The sequence below is a fragment of the Bufo gargarizans genome, chromosome 7 (assembly GCF_014858855.1).
Source record: "Bufo gargarizans isolate SCDJY-AF-19 chromosome 7, ASM1485885v1, whole genome shotgun sequence".
Lineage (NCBI taxonomy): Eukaryota > Metazoa > Chordata > Amphibia > Anura > Bufonidae > Bufo > Bufo gargarizans.
Window position 1 is genome coordinate 174,946,303 of NC_058086.1, and position 14,731 is coordinate 174,961,033.

At 45.2% G+C, this 14,731-nt stretch overlaps 1 protein-coding gene across 2 annotated transcripts; it reads left to right on the forward strand.

Annotated features, from left to right (window-relative positions):
- Positions 1-3,407: 3,407 nt before the first annotated feature.
- RWDD3 (RWD domain containing 3) lies at positions 3,408-13,740 on the forward strand. 2 transcript variants are annotated; one of them, XM_044301562.1, is made up of 4 exons: positions 3,408-3,557; positions 7,665-8,134; positions 11,453-11,568; positions 13,479-13,740. In XM_044301562.1, exons 1-4 carry the CDS (start codon positions 3,473-3,475, stop codon positions 13,588-13,590), a joined length of 783 nt encoding a protein of 260 aa, XP_044157497.1. In that variant the 5' UTR covers positions 3,408-3,472; the 3' UTR covers positions 13,591-13,740. The 2 variants fall into 2 exon arrangements, with proteins under 2 accessions (XP_044157497.1, XP_044157498.1); XM_044301563.1 differs by having other exon boundaries at positions 3,547-3,683.
- Positions 13,741-14,731: the final 991 nt, after the last annotated feature.

Genomic DNA, 14,731 nt, shown 5'->3' on the forward strand with positions numbered 1-14,731 from the left:
TGGCCAGATATATCCAGCGCGCTGGCAGCGCACAGTGAGCACGATGTCCATATATGTGCCGAATATGTAGGAAAAAGTTCTGGAGATCCTATTAGAGCAAGGCAATTAGCATGTCGAAACGTATGACCTACCAAAACAACTAAGTACCGTGACATGCGCAACTGCCGGCCTTGACCACGGGGCAGACTGTGTCTGATGACATGCGCCCTGGCGTCGACAACTCACATAGGCAGAAAAGTTCGGATACATGCGCAGAACCCGATGATGGCAGCGCCTGTGGTTAAGTCCTAGGACATGCGAGAAGGTTTACATCACCGCACGCGCAGAACCAGACAGTGGAAGCGCCGGTGTAGCGTTACATTACCCTACTTCGTGAGATTTCCCTACCTCCTGACTTCCCGTCGCACTGCTAATGACGTGAGGAGGCGTTCCTGAGTTTTGACGATCTGCGCATGCGCAAACCGACAGTTTATGGAAAATCTCAGCGGAGTTCAGCTTCACACAGGAACACCGCCGGCCTGAGTTAGCCGCGCTTGCGCACTGGGCCGTAATATTTCCCTACTCAGGCTCTCCTGCGCATGCGCAGTGTCCGTGTAAAGCTGAACTCCGCTGAGATTTTCCATAAGCTGACGGTTTGCGCATGCGCAGATTGTCAAAACTCAGGAACGCCTCCTCACGTCATTAGCAGTGCGACGGGAAGTCTGGAGGTAGGAAAATCTCACGAGGTAGGGTAGTATAACGCTACACCGGGAACTAAGTCGCGTGACACGCGCAGTAAGGTGGACTATGGGGAAAATGTCTAAGTCCACAAGACATGTGCGGCGCAACCCTATGACCAAATGTGACGTACGCCAATCAGAAGACTAAATGTGGGTGGGCGGAAACTCCAGGGGAGGAACCCTGGGACGCCACCTATTACTCCCCAGAAGTGGATGGTAATCGCGCCCACAGGTTAACCTCAAAGCGATGACATCACAAACAAAGGTCTTATAATCCAGCCGGGAGGAGACACGCTCATACTCTGCCCTAACCCCTGAAGACGCCGGTACTCGGCGAAACATGTCGGGGGGGCAGCGTGAAGCTCTAGTTTTAATACAGCACATTTTTGCAGCCAACAATATAGGGACAATTGAAACGCGGTGCCCATACTATACTGGCAGCGCGCCGCCAGTACGGCAATAGTGAGTCACCCTGGATTAGCAGTCCTAGCTAGGAGACTCCTAATGGGAAAATTAGACTTACGTTAATGGCTGCGATGTACTGGAAATTTTAAATATATAGGTAGTTATTAGAAGTATTAGGAGCAGATCATTAAAGGTTAAGTTTTAGGATACAGATAGGTGTAGGATAAATAGGTGTAAGGCAGTCCTAGGGACATCAGTTAGGCCTCAGGCACACGGACGTTTTTTTTGCGGTCTGCAAAAATGGTTTCCGTTGTTCCGTGATCCGTGTCCGTTTTTTCTTCCGTTGGTCTTCCTTGATTTTTGGAGGATCCACGGACATGAAAAAAAAAAATATATAAGTCAAGTTTGCCTTTGAAATGATAGGCAAAACCAGAAGTGGAGCCTCCATAGACATGAGGTAGAAGGGAAAGATCTGCTCCTGTTCTATGTTTAGAGCTGCACCTGGTTTTGGCTCACAAATCACTGATGGAAATCACTGACCAAACACTGAAGTGTGAACGAGGCCTAAGGGAAAGTCTAGGCTCTTGAAGTTCAAGAGGCCTAAGGGCTCGTTCACACGAACGTGTGATGCCCATTTTCATATTGCGGACCGCATTTGCGGATCCGCAATACACGGGCACCGTTCCGTGGCCATTCCGCCTAATGGATGCGGACCCATTAATTTCAATAGGTCCGCAAATCCGGAGATGCAGAACGGAACACTACGGAGTGCTTTCTGGGGTTCTGTTCCGTGCTTCCGTTCGGCAAAAAGATAGAACATGCTCTATCTTTTTGCGGAACGGACGGATCGCGGACCCGTTCAAGTGAATGGGTCTGTGATCCCCATGCGCCTTCCCCACGGACGGTGCCCGTGCATTGCGGACTGCAATTCGCGGTCCACAGCATGGGCACGGCCTTCACACGTTCACTGTGAACGAGCCCCTAAGGCTAAATGCACACGACCGTATGTGTTTTGCGGTCTGCAAATTGCGGATCCGCAAAAAAAAAAATGGTTGGCATCTTTTTTATTTTTTTTGCGGTAACAATGCCTAAAACGGACAAGAATAGGACATGTTCTATTTTTTTTTGTGGGGCTACGGAACGGACATACTGATGCGGACAGCACACGGTGTGCTGTCAGAATTTCTTTTAAATGAATGGCTCCACATCCTATCCGCCCTTAAAAAACGGAACGTACACGGAAACAAACAACATTCGTGTGCATGTAGCCTAAGGCTAAGGCTACACAGTGACATGTGTCGCACAACAATAAGTTGCATAACTAAAAGGGTACAACTACATGGCGACGTGTCGTGCAACATTTATTATGATAGTCAATGGTGTCGCACTGTGACAGGACAAGATGTGTCGTAGTCACAGCATGTCGCAGTGCGACACCATTGACTATCAAATGTCGCACGACACGTCGCCATGTAGTTGTACCCTTAGTCGCGGGACACATGTCGCCGTGTAGCCCTAGCCTTATTGTCCCGTCCATCAGTTTATCGTACCAGTATTAGGCCTGGGCTACCCTGCGACATTTTGTAGCGCGACTGATTGATTTAAACTATTGAACTACGGCTGCAGTCCAAGTGAATGTATTCAGTTCAATGTTAAAATCGATCAGTCGCGCTACAAAATGTCGCAGGGTAGCCCAGGCCCTACTGATGAGCAGGCATTTTCTTCACTAAGCTGTAATACAATCATACCTCCCAACTTTTGAAAATCGCAAAGAGTAACGGTATATGTGGCGCAAATCCCGGCAGGTTTCTCCATACTAGGCCACGCCTCTAACTCCGCCCAAAGAATAATTACTGACTCCATCAGAGGCCGGGGATCGCTTACGTGAGTGTAAGTTCCTTTATTTTTTACATCGTGTGGAGCCCCTGGGACAATTTTTTTCTTGCACTTTAATATCCATTTAATATTAGCACATAAATCATCAGATTATAGATATTTTCAGGTCACAATTGCACCAAATAATTAATAAGTTATGGTCTAATAAACAGACAGCTTAGTAAGGAGCAATTTAGTAAATGTATGCATTAATTTCCCAAGTCAAAAAGAGGGACACTTGGGAGGCATGCTTAAATGAATAGGTTCCACTGCCAGCCGCCAGGGGGCAGCCAGCAGCAGTGTCTGTGGCCTCCCACTGCGATGGATGGTGTCTTACGTGCCAAACCTTAGGACCTGCTGCCCTCTAGTGGACGATGGAGGCGATGCAGGACTGACGGGAGGCGGAAAGGGAAGTGCAGTGCTGGCGGTACTGCTCGGAAACCCACGTAGTGCAGCTGTGTGTGCAGTCAGAGATGTCAGAGGCTGCGCTGGAGGAGATCTCTGTGCTGTCAGCCATATACTGTGATCCGGGGGAATGGGAAGTCCTCTCGCGTTCAGGTGATGGCGATGCAGCTTCCAGTGTATCATGGATTATCAGTGTGCGGATCCCTCAGAGGATGGGGCTGGGGAAGAATGACGGAATAGTGGCCATTGTACCATTATGTTCATAAATGCAGGATTCATGTATGTACAGTATATATATAGTGCATTATTGGCGCACACGTACCACCGATCTTGGGCTCCTTGCACTTTGCATTTAAGGGTACATACTTTCACACTTGCGTCGCCGGAACTGCCTGCCGGATCCGTCAAAACGTATGCAAACTGACGGCATTTGTCAGACGGATCAGGATCCTGATCCGTCTGACAAATGCATTGAAACGCCGGATCCGTCTTTCTGTTGTCATCCGGAAAAAACAAATCCGGCATTTATTTATTTTTTCACATTTTTTGCGGCCTGAGCATGCGCAGACTGCAATGCCGGATCCGTTTTGCTTTAACACTCGGGCCGGCATTAATGCATATCAATTGAAAAAATGCCGGCAAGTGTTCTGGAATTTTGGACGGAGATAAAACCGTAGCACGCTGCGGTATTATCTCCGTCCTGAAAAGTCAAAAAGACAACTGAAGACATCCTGATGCATCCTGATCAGATTGCTCTACATTCAGAATGCATGTGGATAAAACTGATCAGTTCTTTTCCGGTATTGCGCCCCTAGGACGGAACTCAATCTCGTAAAACTAACGCTCGTGTGAAAGTCCCCTTAGCCTATTGACCCATTGATTGGCGTAGGCCCAAAAAACACTCCTGGTATATACGTCAGTTGTACCCATAGGCTTTGTTTTTGTCTCCGTCTGGGTGGCTTATGCTTTCCCATACCATGGGCCACTGTGAAAGGTACTGAGCGGTATGCTTTTTTAAATATGGGACCCTATAGGCGACGTATGCCGCCGTGTACCTATAGAGCGGGATACGTCGGAGGCATTGGTGCGCCATATATAGATCAGCATTGGCTCATTTTGTAAAAAGTAATACAACTAATATCGGGGGACAGTCTGTAGACCCCCATCCCCTTACAGTTGTCTGGATCCACTGATATTAATATGTGTCGACAGCCTCTAAAGCAGTGTTTCCCAACCAGTGTGCCTCCAGCTATTGCAAAACTACAACTCCCAGCATGCCCAGACAGCCTTTGGCTGTGCAGGCATGCTGGGAGTTATAGTTTTGCCACAGCTGGAGGCACACTGGTTGGGAAATACTGCTCTAAAGGCATTCCATTATGCATTCCGTCATAGACTTGCGTTTATGGTCCGTGGTAACAGAATCCATAACGCAATTCACCTTTTACCACCAAACGAAGAGTGAATAAATGTCAAAATATGAAATTCGCTCATCTCCAATAATGATCGCTGGGGGTCTCCGCAGCAGGACCCCCCACTTATGCTCTATCTTGTGGATAGGAGATGACTTTTAAACAAGCGGAATACCCCTTTAATACACTCAGTACAAACAAACCTGAAGACGTCAGTGACTTGAAATTAAAGCGAGATGGCAGCCAGGTACTTGAGTGACCAACGCAACAGACAAGACGTCACAGATCTGTCTCTGTGACTCATTGTTACAGCATCAAAGCGTCTGGCCACGAATACACCGTATTGTCTGGCTTCCTATACCTTCTTAAAGGGAACTGCAGATCACATGGGTCCCCATCACGCAGTGTTTTGCGGTCTGTTTTTCACGTATCCGTTGTTCCGTTTTTTTGTTCCTGTTGTGTTTCCGTTTTTCCGTTTGGCATATACAGTAATTACATAGAAAAAATTGGGCTGGGCATAACATTTTCAATAGATGATTCCGCAAAAACGGAACGGATACGGAAGACATACGGATGCATTTCCATGTGTGTTCCGTTTTTTGGCGGAACCATTGACTTGAATGGAGCCACGGAACGTGATTTGCGGGCAATAATAGGACATGTTCTATCTTTCAACGGAATGGAAATATGGGAACGGAATGCATACGGAGTACATTCCGTTTTTTTTTTTTGCGGAACCATTGAAATGAATGGTTCCATATACGGACTGTATACGGAACGCAAAAAAAGGCCCCGTAAATGGAAAAATAAAACGGTCGTGTGAAAGAGGCCTAAGGGTAAGATCTGCTCCTGTTCTGTGGTTAGAGCCGCACCTGGTTTTGGCTCCAAATCACTGACCGAACACTGACGTGTGAGGCTTTATACTGATCTGCTGGAACAGCCTGCCGTTGACGGATGCCGGGTGCTGCCGTTCACCATCTGAGCCCATTGACTATAATGCGATCTGACGGGGATCCGGATGCTTTCTGGTATAAGTGCAGCAGGTCTTGTCTGGCCGGTAGGTGGTTGGATCCCATTATAATCAGTGAAGTCTGGTGGTGGACAGCAGCATCCGGTTAGTTCGGATTCAGTGACTGTTTTCTGCCAGAACAACCAGCCGGGTCAGTTTAGTGTGAATCTCCCCTTACACCTGATTTTATTGAGGAATCTTGGACCATTTTCCCTGCCAATGTGTTTCAGTTCATTAATATTTCTGGGATGCTTTGTGCGGACTGCCCCATTGAGATGGTTAAGGTCAAGAATCTCAGTAGACCATTTCAAAACACAAATCTTTTTTTTCAACGATTCTTTAGTTCATTTATATTTGCGCTTTGGGTATCACCCAACATATCTTCAGCTTGAGGTCCTATGTGGCTGCCCTTACATTCTCCTGTGAAATGTTTTTATGCACCTTAGAATTCATTGTTCTCTTATTGATAGCACTGCGTCCACACCTTAAGGCCCCTTTCACACCGGCGAGATTTCCGCGCAGGGTGCAATGCGTGAGGTGAACGCAATTGCACCCGCACTGAATCCGGACCCATTCACTTCTATGGGGCTGTGCACATAGCGGTGATTTTCACTTGTGTGTTGCGTCAAAATTGCAGCATGCTCCTCTTTGTGCGTTTTTAACGCAACGCAGGCCCCATAGAAGTAAATGGGGCTTGCATGAAAATCAAAAGCATCCGCAAGTAAGTGCGGATGCGGTGCGATTTTCACACACGGTTGCTAGGAGACGATCGGGACCCGATATTTATTATTTTCCCTTATAACATGGTTATAAGGGAAAATAATAGCATTCTTAATACAGAATGCATAATAAAATAGAGCTGGAGGGGTTAAAAATTTAGAAAATAATAGAATTCACCTTAATCCAGTTGCTCGCGCAGCCGGCATCTCTTCTGCCTTCTTCTTTGCTGTGCACAGGAAAAGGACATGTGGTGACGTCAATGCGGTCATCACATGGTCCGTCACATGATCCATCACCATGGAGATGGATCATATGATGGCTCATGTGATGAGTGCAGTAACGTCATCAAAGGTCCTATTCCTCGAAGAAGAAGACAGAAGAGAAGCCGGGCTGCGCGAACAAGTGGATTAAGGTGAGTTAAATTATTATATATATTTTTTTTTTTAACCCTTCCAGCACTATTGTACTATGCATTCCTGTATTAAGAATGATATTATTTTCCCTAATAACTATGTTATAAGGTAAAATAATAAAATCTACACAACACCGATCCCAAACCCGAACTTCTGTGAAGAAGTCCGGGTTCGGGTCTGGGTACCAAACATGCCGATTTTTCTCATGCGCGTGCAAAACGCACTACAATGTTTTGCATCGCGCAGTAAAATTGCGCATTTTCCCACAATGCACTCGCATCTTATCCGGGCCAAAAACATGGCGCCTGTGTGAAAGAGGCCTAAGGGAGCAAAAGCAGTTCCGAACCATAAGGCTCCCTTCATCAGGGTTCACAGTTGGGGTGAGACATAGCGACATGAACGTAGCTTCACCGTCTAGTTATTCTGGACCTTTTCTTCTCCTTCCTTTACCGTTCGATATGTTTGTTTGATGTAACAACATTTTTTTGCAAATGTTCAATAAGGATGCAATGGAAAGAACAGAAAGTAACATTTTACAGAATGTTCTTGGTCAGGTTTTAATAACCCTTAACTCTCCATTAATATCTCCGTCTTGATGCCCTCAACCAAAGATAAATGGCGCATGGAGCCATTGGAGAATGTCATTTTCCTCTGATTTATTGCTGTCAGGATATTGCATTGTGGCTGATTGGGTTTCCATGTTTTGTAGAGAGCGGAATAACTGTAATGATTCAGACCAACGTGCGGAGGATAGCAGAATCTGAAATCCGGCTTCGTCTTGTATTTGATCTGCCGGTTACATATCCATCCTGTCTACCAAATCTCTCTGTCAGCTCCGAAGAACTGACTAGGGCACAGTGTAAAGAACTAAGAGATAAATTACTTGACCAAGCCCGGGAGCATCTCTCAGAACCCATGATACATGACCTGGTCTTGTGGACACAGCAGAATTTTAACAGCATAATTGGGAATTCCATCCAAGATGAAAAACGCCTTCTGTCAGCAGTGACTGACGATGGGACGTGGACAACCCTTTTACATTTAGATCACATGAGGGCTAAGAACAAATATGTCAAAACTGTAGAAAAATGGACGTTGGATTTGAAGCTGACTGGGAAACTAATGTTCATGGGCAAATTAATACTGATTCTTCTGCAAGGGGACAGGAGTAATATTAGGGTGAGTAAGAAAGTCAAGACTTTTTGTGTCTTCTCTTGAACATTCTTCTTTAAAGCGGTACCCAGAATTTCATCCAGGCAGCCCCCCTAATGATAGCATCGGAGCATTTCATGCTCAGGAGGCTTTTTTTATTTACAATAACACAGGCTTCTGCCTAGCAGTGTGTTCGGTGACGTCGCCGGCTCTGATAGGACGGCTTTAGCGCTGCCCTAGCCATTTTACAGGCTAGGGCAGCGCTAAAGCCCACCCATCAGTGCCGGTGACATCACTGGACTTACTGCTGGGAGGAAGCCTCCGCCTGGCAGCCCTGTGGAGAGCCCGGGACGTCACTGGATCTCCTGAAAATACCTTTGCCCTGCATGATTCAGCGCAGGGCAAAGTAGAGCATCGTAGCATGAAATTCTCTGATGCTATCATTAGGGGGGCTGCCTGGGTGAGATTTTGGGTACCCCTTTAAAGCTCTGAACCCAGACAACCCCTTTAACAAGTGACATAAAATATTAGAGGTAACGTTAATTATGGATCTAGACTATTGAGGTCATTAATCAAACTGCTGTAAAGTAGAACTGGCTTAGTTGCCCATGGCAACCAATCAGATTCCACCTTTCATTTCCCAAAGGAGCTGTCAAAAATGAAAGATGGAATCTGATTGGTTTCTATAGGCAACCAAGCCAGTTACATCAGTTTAATAATTGACTCCATGTGTGTTTATCCACGTGTCTCTCCAGTATCTTGCTTCCCCCTTATGTCACACTGACTGTGTCAGCGCCCAGATATGGGGATCCTTTTTTATTAAAGGGATTCTGTCATCAGATTTGAGGCCTATAACCTAAACATATGGCGATGTCCCTACTAATACCCTGAATCCTAAAGTGACCTTATCAAATGCGCCTGTGGCTCTATTATCATATAAAACAGGTTTATATCATCTGTCACTCACATCCCAAATGTGTCCAAGGGGACGTCTCATCATGCAGGGTGCCCGGCTGCAGCCATCTCCTTTTGGTGCCCAGCGCCGCCTTCCGACTAGAAATCGCCGCCCTCCCTTTCAATAGAGCCGCCTACCTCACGTCATCGCCGCCTCTCTAACCTCAGCGCCGTCTCTGAAATCGTCCGCTCTCCTCAGCCAGATCCCGCGTGTACGCACTAGGTAGGCGGCTCTATTGAAAGGGAGGGCGGCGATTTCTAGTCGGAAGGCGGCGCTGGGCACCAAAAGGAGATGGCTGCAGCCGGGCACCCTGCATGATGAGATATCCCCTTGGACACATTTGGGACGTTTTATATGATAATAGAGCCACAGGTGTATTTGATAAGGTCACTTTAGGATTCAGGGTATTAGTAGGGACATCGCCATATGTTTAAGTTATAGGCCTAAATTCTGATGACAGAATCCCTTTAACCCCATTTTTGTAACACCTTTTTGTCACTGAAAGCTGTTATGCCATGTTTGGATGTAAAAAATAAATAAAAAATCTGACATCATATAGTACATGGGGTCTCTTTCTAATAAAGCTAAAACCAGACCCTTACCTCACATGGATCCAGAGATCGTCCCATTTATTGATCCAATGGCCCTGTTAGATTAACTTCAGGTGGGCAGCTCAGTGGGAGTGTCCTTTCTGCAGCATCTCTCTACCTGTAAGGGGTCATGCACACGAACGTATTTTCTTTCCGTGTCCGTTCCGTTTTTTGGCGGACCATATGCGGAACCATTCACTTCAATAGGGTTCGCAAAAATAAAACGTGAAATGAATCAGTTTGCATTTCGTTTCTGTATGACCGCTTTGCCGTTCTGCAAAAAAAATAGCGCATGTCCTATTATTGTCCGCAAATCACGGTCCGTGCCTCTATTCAAGTCAATGGGTCCGCAAAAAATACGGAACGCATACGGAACACATCGGTATGTCATCCGTATTTTGCAGATCCATGCCCACTTTGCCCATGTGTTTACAGTAATGATAACAAACTTCCTGTTTCCTTTTGCAATCCGCAAAAAACGGATCGCATACGGAAACCATACGGATATGTTTTGTGGCATAACGGAATGAATGCAGCCACAAAACAGGAAAAAAAAACCCTCAGATACGAAATAACGGATCCGTTAAAAATGGACCGCAAAACTACAACGGTCGTGTGCATGAGACCTTAGTGTCACAGCTTCTAACAGTAGATATGGCTGGTGGCAGTTGAAGAATGGAGCTGAGTACGTGTGACCACCTCATTAAGTGGACGTGCACATTACTATACAAATTAAAGACCGGGGGCGGCATTATAATGGACATTTTTGTAAGAGAAAGTAGACTTTCTGAGTGCATTGCATTTGTGTCTTATGGTTTAAAAGATGCCCATATTTGTGAGAGAAAAGTCTCTGAAGTGGGCAATTTTGGCCTTCCATCATTTGAAAATTTAACGTAAATGATTGTTCAGGATGACCAACCATCTGCCAAAAATGTAATCGGCGAGGATGGAAAAATTTGGTCACCCAAAACTACACGTGTAAGGCATAAATTAGGCCAGTTATTTGCCACTTTGCTCATGCCCCCCGGGAGTCAGACTTCATGAGCAGCCAGTCTAGGCCCTCCTGTTGTTGGCGGGATCATACCATCGGTTAGGTTTGGTAGAAGTTTATGATGTTTCCCAAAAACACTAGGTCATTGGGCCCAGCGCGGATACAGTGGTCAAAAACTTCCTATTGAACCTTGCATCTGGACAGATGTGACCGTGGAGTAAACTTTTAGTGCCAGTTCACACAGAAACGCACCAAAATCAGCCCCAAAAAAACACCTCAAAACAGCCTCCCATTATTTCAATAGGAAGCAGCACTTTTTTTTATAGATTTTTTTTTACACCTGTAAAAAAGAAGCAGCATGTCTTATCTTGGGGCAGAATCAGCGCTGAATCTCTAATTGAAATGAATAGGAAGCATTAAAAAAACCTTGTAAGTCCAGGCGTTTTTTTTTGTGTGTGTTTTCTGTGCGTTTTTTGGTGCAGATCTGCTTCAAAAACCTCAAGCTAAAAATTCACCTTTTATTGAACCCATTGGTAAAAAAAAAAGTTGGCAAAAAACCACATAAAAAACATGTCAAGAAACGCACACAAAAAAGTGTTTTTTTCATGCTGAAAAACGACACTTGGATTCTGCGCAGATTTTTCGTGTGAACTGGCCCTTAGAAAATGAAATAGTGTACGTGTTATCATCTGCTCTGGATATCATCACTTTACACACTGACAGGGTTTGTCTTACGAGTGTACTGTGAGGGGGTCCATATAACGTGAATAACACTTGTCTTGTCTTCTATTTTTGGGTTCCTCTTGTAGGAATATCTGCTTCTCCAGAAAACCTGTAAAGTCGATGTTGATTCAAGTGGGAAGAGATGTAAAGAAAGGATGATCAGTGTTTTGTGTGAAATGAAATTACCTCCTGAACATGAAAGGTGCTTCCCTGTATAGTGAAATAATATTAAAGGGAATGTGTCAGCAGAAAATGAACTTTTGTTTAAATCACGTTTTTATGTTTAACATATTTTTAAAGAATTTTTTTAGGTTATTTTTCATTTTCCATGTTACTATCTATAATTAAACAAAAAACATAAAATCCTGCAGTTTTCACACTGGCCACTAAGCCTAATAATAGGTGGCACTTCTTGGTCTGTACAGATCACGTGACTGCAGTTATATACCATTCTCATCCTGCCTCTAATGATATCACCTCTGTGTAAAGATAAGACAGGATCCTCCATTCACAATAGGTGATTCTCAGAGCTTATCTGGTCTTCCCTTGTACAATGACCTCTGCACAGGGCACAGAGCATGCCAAGAAAACTCTCCAATAGAAGTCAATAAGGTCCCCTCCTGACCATTGTGTCTATGCCCATGGGGCTGCCGTAAGGATTTTTTTTTAATGCTTTGTAAATGCTGTTAAGAACAACTCGGGTAAGATGGCCGCCTCCATAATCATGTTCTGGAAATAGAATAAATAAATCTATAATCAGAAAATACAATCAGATTAGGCCAGGCATGCCCGTGCTGCGGTCCACAATGCACAGACACCGACCGTGTGCCCACCGTCTGCAGACGCAGACCCATTCACTTGAAGTGGGTCCACGATCTGCATCCGATGGTCTACATTTTTGCTGTACGGAGGCACGAACAGAAAGCCCACGGAAGCACTCCGTAGGGCTTCAGATCCATGCCTCCGTTCCGCACTGTATCTCTCGGATTGAGGACCCATTCTAGAGTTGGCAGGTCGCAATACGGGCACAGACCTGCAATGGTCGTGTGCTTGAGGCCTTAGAAACTGGCAGATAAAATATTTGGTGACACATTTACTTTAATACCGTGGGGCCGATTTATCAATGGTTTTATGCCACAAAAATTGTATAAAAAGTTTGTAATAATGGTGCACATTATTTTTATAGTACAATTTGAAACTTTTTACAACTTTTCAAAAGTGGTACGAAATGTGGACACTGCTTAGCAGAACAGGCATGGGCTCCTGCAGCCCGTCAGATTTCCTACAATTGATGCCAGAAAGTATAGCTGGACCCATCTCATCGATGAGATATAGCGACCCGCTCATAGATGGTGTGGATTTCAGTTTCTGATGCACAGACAGCCAGAAGACGCCCCAAATTTATTAACCGCATTTGCCTCTTAGGAAATTTGTTGCATTTTACTCTAGTCGACATTTTACTAAGACTAGTGTATGAAACGCGAAGGGGGAGATTTATCATAGTCGGAGGATATGCCAAATTTATGATGATTCACAAGCCTCATCATAAGGTGCATCCTCTGGCAGACCATGCATGTAAACTAAAATCTACAGTGACTGAGTCTTCTTTGCGCCAGAGAACTGGTGTAAAAGAAAATAAATTCGCTTTCCCTTTTCGGTAAAATGGTGAGAGCAGCATAGAAAAGCCATTTGTGACAATAAGTTTAGCCTAGGCCACATTCATCGGTCACGTGGCCTAGGCGCAGCTCAGCCCTATTATAGTGAATGAGGCTGAGCTGTGGTACCCAGCACAGCCTCTATACAATGTACGGCGCTGTGCTTGGTGAGCTGAGAGAAGGCGGCGCTACTGTGAGCGCCAGGGCCATCTCAAACAGCAGATTGGTGGGGGACCCTGGTGTTGGTCTCCCTCCAGCCAGATATCGATGACCCATCCAGAAGATAGGTCATCGATATAATAGTCTCGGAAAAACCTTTAAAGTTGACAGTCGTAACTACGCTTGAGCGAATCGAGCTTTGGATCGTAAATCCCAAGTCGATTCGTTAAAAAGCTTAGTTTGTAATGCTTGCAAGAAGTCCAAAACATTTGAAGTTTGTCTCTCTCTTGTGTTGCAGATATCCAACATTTGAAGTAAAGGAATATTCATCAACTAGTGAATTAGAGAAGGAGTTTGAATCGGCCGGACTTTCCGAGATGTTCGCAGAATATGTGTCGGGTCTGTTTTGATGCCTCTTGCAGAAGCGAATGAATTCATTTCTATTTAAGAAGCGCAAAAGAAAGTGAGAGAAAACATCGGTGTGAAAAATGCTCAATAGATTTTTTTTTTTTTTACCCATTTTAGCATTGGCGTGCCTGTATTTTATTTTCTTTTAGCTAGTTAAAATAAAAAAGAACAAAATGAGCTAAAAATGAAATAAAAAATAAATACTACTCACTAGTGTTGAGTAAAGTTCTTGAAATTTCGATTCAGCTGCTATGCCGAATTTTACCAAAAATTTGAATTACTTCATCACAAAGCGCGTTTCTTGGTAAGTAGTGAGTGCAATGACAGGGAACGGTGATTGCGCCTCTCCACATCATTGTACTTTTTAGATGCTGCGTTCAGTGCTGATCGCGGCATCCCACATTAATTTTAAGATCTATAATCAAAAAATAACATCATACTCACCTCCATTTGATTGCGAAGGGGCCGCCGCTGCCATCTAGATTGAACATCCAGCGCGAAATCGCGCTTGATGACGTCTTCACGTCGTCTGGCGTAGTGATGTCATATGTCACCAACAACGTCCACGGGATCTTCAATTAAGATGGTGGAGGCAGGCTCTTTGCGCTCAAACGGATGAGGTGAGTATAATTACAGGGGCGGACTGAGCAGTCGGGCACTTCAGACGTGGTCCGAGGGCCCGGCCGGGATGGGGGCCTGCCGCAGCAGTGCACATAACGTCAGTCGTCACTGTGTTCCTTCTGCACCGCACTGACGTCACACACACACACCGCAGCGCTGTTCGCGCACTCATTGGCGCTGTGGGATTCGCGGGAGAAGGAAGGGAACTCTGAGGAGCTTGGCCACAGAGTTCGCTGAGTTAGTTGTTTTGGGTTAAGTGGTAGCCTAGGCAGCTTTACGTCTCAGCCGTGTCTGGTCTGAAAGAAATTGAAAGACTGTGCTGGGCTGGCGGCGCTGCTGTTGCTGTGGGCTGTGGCAGGGCCGGGGTGAAAAGGGGAGAAAAATAAGTTATAGAAAAGTCTGATAAATACCAGTGTGAATGAAGGACTGTTGAAAGGGGTTAATAACTACTGAAGACCCTTCACAGTAGTTATTAACCCGTTTCAGCAGTCCCCCATTCACAGTATTTATTAACCCCTTTCA

Coding starts and splice junctions, on each gene's coding strand:
- RWDD3 (XM_044301562.1), top strand. CDS start 3,473: ATGTCAGAGGCTGCGCTGGAGGAGATCTCTGTGCTGTCAGCCATATAC. Junction 8,135..11,452: donor GGGACAGGAGTAATATTAGG/GTGAGTAAGAAA, acceptor TTCCTCTTGTAG/GAATATCTGCTTCTCCAGAA. Junction 11,569..13,478: donor TTACCTCCTGAACATGAAAG/GTGCTTCCCTGT, acceptor CTTGTGTTGCAG/ATATCCAACATTTGAAGTAA.